Source organism: Zootermopsis nevadensis, unplaced genomic scaffold (genome assembly GCF_977971745.1).
Source record: "Zootermopsis nevadensis isolate Lab colony 2312 unplaced genomic scaffold, Znev_1.0 Znev_ptg000011l, whole genome shotgun sequence".
NCBI classification, from domain to species: Eukaryota; Metazoa; Arthropoda; class Insecta; order Blattodea; family Termopsidae; genus Zootermopsis; species Zootermopsis nevadensis.
This window is the reverse complement of record NW_028259143.1, coordinates 12,631,236-12,638,596: the sequence shown is the minus strand read 5'-3', so window position 1 is coordinate 12,638,596 and position 7,361 is coordinate 12,631,236. Positions and strand designations below refer to the sequence as shown.

The following is a 7,361-nucleotide window of genomic DNA, read 5'->3' as shown; positions in this document are numbered from 1 at the left end:
GTGTAGCTCGAACCTCCCTACAGGCAAATACTGGGATATTTCCAGTGCCTTAAACCAACTATTGCCACTTCTTCCTGCATCATCCACAAGCATTCTCTCATGCGTCTCGAAGGTCCAATAATACCGTTTTCGTGAGAGTACACCACTGGTTCATATCCTAGATCAGGTGAATCCACTTCGTACCCTCACACCATAATAGATTCAGTTTCATATTTGTATGTTTCTTCCATCTGTGCCTAGGTCTTTTCATTTAAGGTTTTCCTATTCATTCGTGCCTAGTCCACGTATTTAGTTCTTCTTGATCTCGCCGCCCAATTTTTTTAACGTAAATACGTCTATGAGGAAGGGTCATTCGGCAAGAAAGTGGAACGAAAAAGTGTAACAAGTGTACTTAGGGAACGTCATCTGTTTACTCGGCATTGTTGTTACCTATAAAACATTACATTACATTTCATTACATTACCTTATATTACATTACTTTACATTACATTCAGCTACCACAGAGTCATCTTAAGCGTAACTAATTCAAGTTAAATAAGCAAAGTCTTAATCAAACTTTACGCAAATGTAAAGCATGTATAAAGGAAATATTTAGAATAAAGCCAATATATAAACTTTCTTTCCGTATAGACGTATTTACGTCAAATTCTCCGGAACCGTGGTTCCACTGTCAATTTTTTTTGGTGAGAATGAACTCCACTACCCCACCTGTTTGCAGCATCTCCGTTTTTAAACGCCTGTGGATTCCCGACTGAGTCTGCCAGTTTGTGGTGGAAATCATCACTCCGAATGTTACAACCCAGAACTATCTATGATTATATGCTGGCAAATTCAGTATCTGTTCAATGTCCGCAAGCATTTGTGTTTCCTAGGTTCTGCTGTTTTTTTCGTGGCCACAACACGGAACTCGTCTCTGTTTTTCTGCACCAGCGAGTGTAGCGGGCGGACCAAGCGGATTTGCCAACATTCCGTGGCAAAACTGTACTAACACTCTCCCACTCACATTTATATCGCGGGTTATTAGAGACATGGCACTCGCACATGACGACATGAATTCCGTCATGCAATGAACTTAGTGAATCATTAAACGTAAAGGACTCTAACATTTTTCTCTACTGATTAAATCAAAAACAAATTAGGTATTGTACACATAACGTAATAAATGCGATGCGTTCACCAGAATTTGACCTTTAACTATTGTAACCACCGCTCCCAGAGAAACCAAGACAGCATAAAAATATCCCATTCTTCGTTTTAGCGCGCAGAAAGATAATCAGGTGAAGTGCCCATTATTGTCCGATTTTAACAACAACAACAACAACAAATTGGTATGTATAGAAAAATGTTAAGTCAAATACGTCAGTTGTTTCATGCGTGTGGACAAACAGAAGAACGCAGCTAATCCGGAGGAATGTGAGACCACTTGGAAGACGCTCGTGTAGATGGGATGATAACAACAAAAAGAATGTTTTGGTTTGGGTTGGATTCACCTGTCTGGGGATATGGGCCTGTGGCTGGCTTTTGTGGACACAGTGATGGCCTTGTGAGAAAGTATTAGATTCTCAGGATGTCAGGAGGAGTAAGTTTGGTCGGGGCGATTAAATTTATAACCGTAATACAACGGTTTCTTGAATTTGCGTATATCTGTGGAGTGCCTGAAGGAAACACTAAAATCGGCCATGATAGCCGACCTTGAAACCCGAAAAAGAAATGTCAAGGATTTGGAACGCTTCGAATTAATCCGTGACGTCGTCGCAGGTCGAGGTGGTCACGCCTGGCTGCGTGACGCTTGGAGCAGCTCAGACTGGTGTGTGCCGTCGTACGGTGAGCATGGAGTTCCTCGCGAAGTTGCTGTTGCTGCTGTCCGGGAGTTTCGCCGCTGCAGCGCGCTCCTGTCGACCTGAAGACGTGCATTTCGAGATGATGACCGGTTTCGTATACAGCGCGCCCAGCGAGATCATGGCCACCAGTGCCGGCGTTTTGCTCCTCAAGGACTGCTTGGAGCAGTGTCGCCAGAACGTCTCCTGCCATGCCATCAACTTCGAGACGGGCCTCTGCGTACTCTTCGCGGGTAATTCCAACGATCAGCCAGGTACTTACTGCCTACAATAGGGTTTACAAGGTCGATTCTTCGCCCCTCATTGATATTTTTACTACACCGTTCAGCGACAAATCGTGTCGAAAGAGGTAGTCATTCTACCTTAGATTCGTTTTGAATCGAGGTTACGTGTGTTAATATTATTATATGTCCATATATTGTATGACTTAGGAGCCGATGGACAGAAATTATCAGTAATAATTTTTTTATCGGGTCATAAACATAATTTTTCTGTAGGACGTTACAAATAAAGGATCTGACAACGAAAATAATTATTTCGACCGTATTGTTTTAGTGTTAGTTGTTTACATTGTACTTCGTGATCTCAGTGGAAACAGCTGTAGGGCTGTGTATTAAACTGTTTACAGTTACGCTTTTATAAATTGATATTAAATACCCAAAGTTTTAACAACTGTGCAGTTTCACAAGTTTTTGAAGGAGCTGAACGCGGGGTAGCGCCGTGGATTTGCAGGTAGATACTTTCCGGAGGAACTTACTTCTTTCATCTTTCAGGTATCACAACCCAGAAAACCTAGATAAACATTTTTAGTGAGAATCTCAAATCTCATGTTGCGAGATTATATGATTTTTGTCTTATATTTTAAATGGACCCGCGATCAAATTTGAGTTAGCAATCTGGAATAATGGTATATTCAAAGTTTATTATCTGAACAGGAGAATCAGATATTCAACTGCGCTTTTATGAGGTCCCCATTCGTTTGGAAAGAAGGGTTTGAAGGCCTCTGACTCCGAGTTCAATTGGAACCCACGCCTGCCTCGGTGATGACTCCGCGCGACCTCCTTGATTGGCCAATTTAAGCGTCAAATGTGTGCGAGAGCGAGATGGTTAGGAAAGACTAACAGTTCATATTCCTTGTTACGTACTGTTACTGCTTGTACCCCGGATCTCAAAAGTACATCCCATGGAGTAATTTAATCCGGTCCGCGAGCTTGCAGTAAGTCTTAAAACTTTGTATACAGAATTTTCCTTACTAATCGTAACAGTCAAGTTTTACAGGAATTAAAGTGGGACAAATGAAGTACCCGTAAATGTGCTTGATATTCATTGCAGTTGTGTCCAATTTATGACTGATTACGCATCATATCCAGTAAAAATAAAAGTTAGATGGGAAATATTGTGTAAGTTTCCGCAAAATCGTAATTTACCCAATTCATAATATTACTTTTAGACACGAAAATAACCTACATCTGTAGCTTGTGTTGAACCCCTAGATAAAGGAACAATTGACATTCATAGTCCGGCCACCCAGAGTAGTTTACGGACCAATAGCTCGGTTGTGTACAAATTTGGAGACCCCTGGTTTAATAGGTACCTCATATCCAGCGTATAACTTGTGGAAAGTTTATGATGTTTTATTAATACTATCACACTACGAGACGTTTATTTTTTAATTTATTCAAAACGCTGAATTAATGTAGGATAATGCTAACGCGTGTCTGAGGTCTAACCTTTAAGGATGAGGACCGGACTCTGGACAAAATTAAGCATGTCCTATATAAGCAGAAGGTTTTGGAAGTCGTACAAGAACATAAATTCAGAGGCCTAATGTTCAGTCATGTAGTGCGGGTAGCAGCGATGGTTCGTTATCTTGAAAATGTTTAAACTAAAAATGCTCTCCTTCATCAGAAAATTACTGCTAATGGCTGAATTTTGCTTAAGAAACATCTCGTTCGTGCTCGTAAGGTTCCTTTACGCGCCGTAAATATACGTCATGTCACCGCCGGCTCTACTTCCCCTCCAGAGGAAGCTGTGCTATGGATTCTTATCGACCTCGGCCGGGTTTGAACCCGCGTACCTTGGGTCCAGTCGCGAGCATATTATCCTCTATTCCACGGATGGCGACACGTTCAAATATTACTTTGCTAAAATAACAAAAGGAAAGTTTATAAACAGCTTTTTATTTAATATTCTTTAATATACAATTCATATTTAATTGGAACACTTAAACTATTTAAAAAAATCTAGACAATTGAACTAAAAACAAATTAACAAAAAGCAATTTAATTAAAAACACTATTTATGTAATACAATTTAACTTTTTCACTAAAACAATTAAACAATTTAACAAAAAATTTAATTAAAACCAATTTAATTAAAACACTATTTAATTAATACAATTTAACTATTTCGCTAAAACAATTAAAGTTTTTAACTAAAATATAAACAATTGAACTATAAACAATTTAATTGAAATACAATATTTAACTAAAACAATTTAACATTTTCATTACACAATTTACCTATTTAACTGAAACTATTTAACTTTTTGTCTAAAAATGCTCAAACTATACTAAATTGGGCAGATTCATGATGTGCTGTATTAACGATGCAACCACCACGTCGTCCAATCCTGGATTCTGCAAAGGAAATAAACATTTGTATCAGAACAGGAAATGCAATTCCTGTAACAAGTATAGAAACACATGCAGCGAAAGATTATGAACGATTTGTTATTTTTATTCTTAAATATACAATATGTGAACTTTAACTGTTTTAAATGAAACAAAGTAACTACTTGACTAAAGGAATGTATCTATTTAAGTAAACCTATTTAACGTTTTAATTACAAACTACGTAACTAAAGGGGCAGAATCATTATTTCTTCAATGAAGGACGCAAATTCAATGTCGGCCATTTCTGGATTCTGCAAAGGAAATAAACATTTGGATCAGAACAGGAACTGGAATTATGGGTAACAAGTATGGAAACACGTACAGCGAATATCTCGTGGTAGGCGATCTCTAAGGATGCAGGTTTTGAAGGAATTTGTGACGAAGCTCATGGTGAAAGACACTGAACTTATTCTAGTTACGTGGACTTCTATGTAAATTACACGCTTCAACCTGATTTAGCATTTTTTGGGATGAGTTCTCTTCGACCCACTGTTTCATCTACCTGTCATAACCTGACCTGGTGTGGTAACTTTTATGTCGTGTGATTTTCATCTGCACGGAATTTACGAGTCGGAGGGAGGGCCAGAAATAGGTCAAATGCAAGAATATAAAAATTACAAAAGAGAACTTCAGGCTCATAGTATGCCTTCGTGGCCTATATATCATGTGTTCAGTTTATAATAAGGTAAATATAGATTTATGTAATCAATCAATTAATCATTATCCGTTAATTTCAACCGTCTGTGTAACTACTTACAGTTATGCCGACAAACACAGTTGCAATACTTATGGTTTCAACAGTCTCAGATCATATTTTTGTTCTCTTTTTAGTAGGGGTTGGTGGATATAGTGACTCAAAACACAACGTTCATGCCGTCGTGCGTCATGCGCTGGAATGACAGAGAAGATTGGGATGTTTATTTCTCGGTGCTCTGAGTTTTTACCCAGCAATGATATTTTGTGTGGTGTGTGCTTAATTTGTTGATAGGCCCCGTTCAGTGTTACGGTTTATTTTCAACAATATCAGTAGCTCGGACTACTGTTGGTTTCAAGGTTTTAATGAAGAGGAGAATGTAAAAAATACACGGGCAGTTTTTGTATATTATTATTATTATTTATTTGACTGCAAATGGGTTTTTACCCGGTGGCAGTGGTCCTACAATAAGACACAACAAAACATAAGACAACAAAAACAATAAGAAACAACAGAACAATATGCTGTTCAGGAAAGGCAGCCTTAAACTTATGTATGTAAAATTTCTCACTTATGTAGTAGCAGCAAAATTCATGTTTCTGTACCTCAGAAACAAGCTGATGGATGACCGATTTGGTTATCAATAATTTTGTAGAAAAGTTTTCTGTACTTCTCTTCTGCAGAATTTCTTATGTCAGGTTTTGCCTTCTTCATTTCCCTGGTTTTTGTCAGAAAATTAAGAACAGTGTGTCATGTTCATTTTGCATGTGACTTTGAATTTCTCTTATTTTGTGAATAAAATCTATACCCAGACCTTCTGTCTGTAATGTATGAACCAAAATGTAAGAATGTGTGAACACAGAAAGAAAGAATTCTAGCAGTAGTACCTGTTACTATCATGAATGTACCTCACGACAAAATGAAAGTCAGAAGTTTCATCCAATATTAGGCGGTTCCCGAATTTGTCTTGAAATGTCACCTTGCAACACTTCATGGAGGGCTTTTAACAAATCATTTTGAATGGCCAGTGATGTGCCTTTGAAAACAGTGGTCATTCAGCAGAGGATCATAATGTTCTAGCAGTTTCGAAATATTCTGTACAACCATTTCTGTCAAGGGGCAACTCAGATGATTCATGACCTCTAAATGGCAGTTCTTGATCTGGCAGCAGGCAAGTCATGTCACCCATTTCAATATTTCTTAATTTGTATAAACTCCTTTATTATAGTCTGAACTACTAAATGTAAGTTGAATCTCCAGAAGCTCATAATTTCTTTGGAGACTTAAATAAAGAATGACCTGCGTGTACTGTACATGTTTGGCGTAAGATTCGTGTTTTTCTTTTCTTTTCGTGCAGCATGTAAGTCATAAGTTTGAAATCCAAAACATTTCAACATTTTTGGAAGATCAATTATGGCCAACAAATCAGTTTCTACCAGTGTACATTTTGTTTTCCTTATATTCATTCGCTCTTAGGGTTTTATGTAGGTTGGTAATGTCTCCCATGTTTTAATGTTTTTAGTTTCTCCATGAATTTTCTTCTTGACAATAGTTTTTCTAAAAAACATTGAATAACATTTTTATCTAGTTTCCACAAACTTCAAATGGTCTTCCACCGTCACTGCAATTGTGTTTATGAAAATTGCAGTTTGCCGGTGATTTTGGTACAATTCACTTCTTCTTCAGTTCATGTTGGGGTCAACCATTTTTATATTTAATAAAAGAATGGCAAAGACCTTTCTTTTTCTTATACGTTTCTTATGTTCGCCATTTCTTAAATTTTTATTTGCATTTTTCTCGTGCGATTGTTTTGTAGCCACATCACCATCAATAAGATACTCAATTTTTATAGCTTAAAGTCGCCTAAATAATATTTGAACATTCAGTGGTTAATCAAAGAAGACAACTCAGCCATTACAAGGGTTAATGTTTTTGAAGTAAATAATCGCTGTTTACGCTGCAGAACTCCGAATTGTTTATTTTTAAATCAGATTGTGTTTGTAGGTGTCACTAGGTCTGTTCTGTTTATGTGTTAGAGAGTTGCGTAATGATACTTCAATTAACAAAGTTAACGTGCTTTGTGTGTGTTACCTACTCAGCTATGAGTATATGTTCTTCGATACTGGGAGTGCCGTGAATAAAACACGTTAAAGA

General features: G+C 37.5%; 1 protein-coding gene across 9 annotated transcripts in view; it reads left to right on the top strand.

The window, feature by feature from the left end:
• The first annotated feature begins 1,531 nt into the window (after window positions 1–1,531).
• The window catches only part of LOC147874082 (uncharacterized), a 145,973-nt gene continuing 140,143 nt past the window's right edge, over window positions 1,532–7,361 (top strand). For 3 of the 9 annotated variants that reach the window (XR_015534772.1, XR_015534773.1, XM_087347341.1), the window contains exon 1: window positions 1,546–2,092. Coding sequence is in view for 7 of the 9 variants with exons in the window: in XM_087347341.1 (XP_087203467.1) it covers window positions 1,831–2,092 (262 nt within the window). In the remaining 2 variants the exon portion in view is untranslated. Of the gene's footprint in view, window positions 2,093–5,344; window positions 6,021–7,361 lie in introns of those variants that run through there. The other 6 variants (XM_087347339.1, XM_087347337.1, XM_087347344.1 and 3 more) reach the window with 6 other exon arrangements.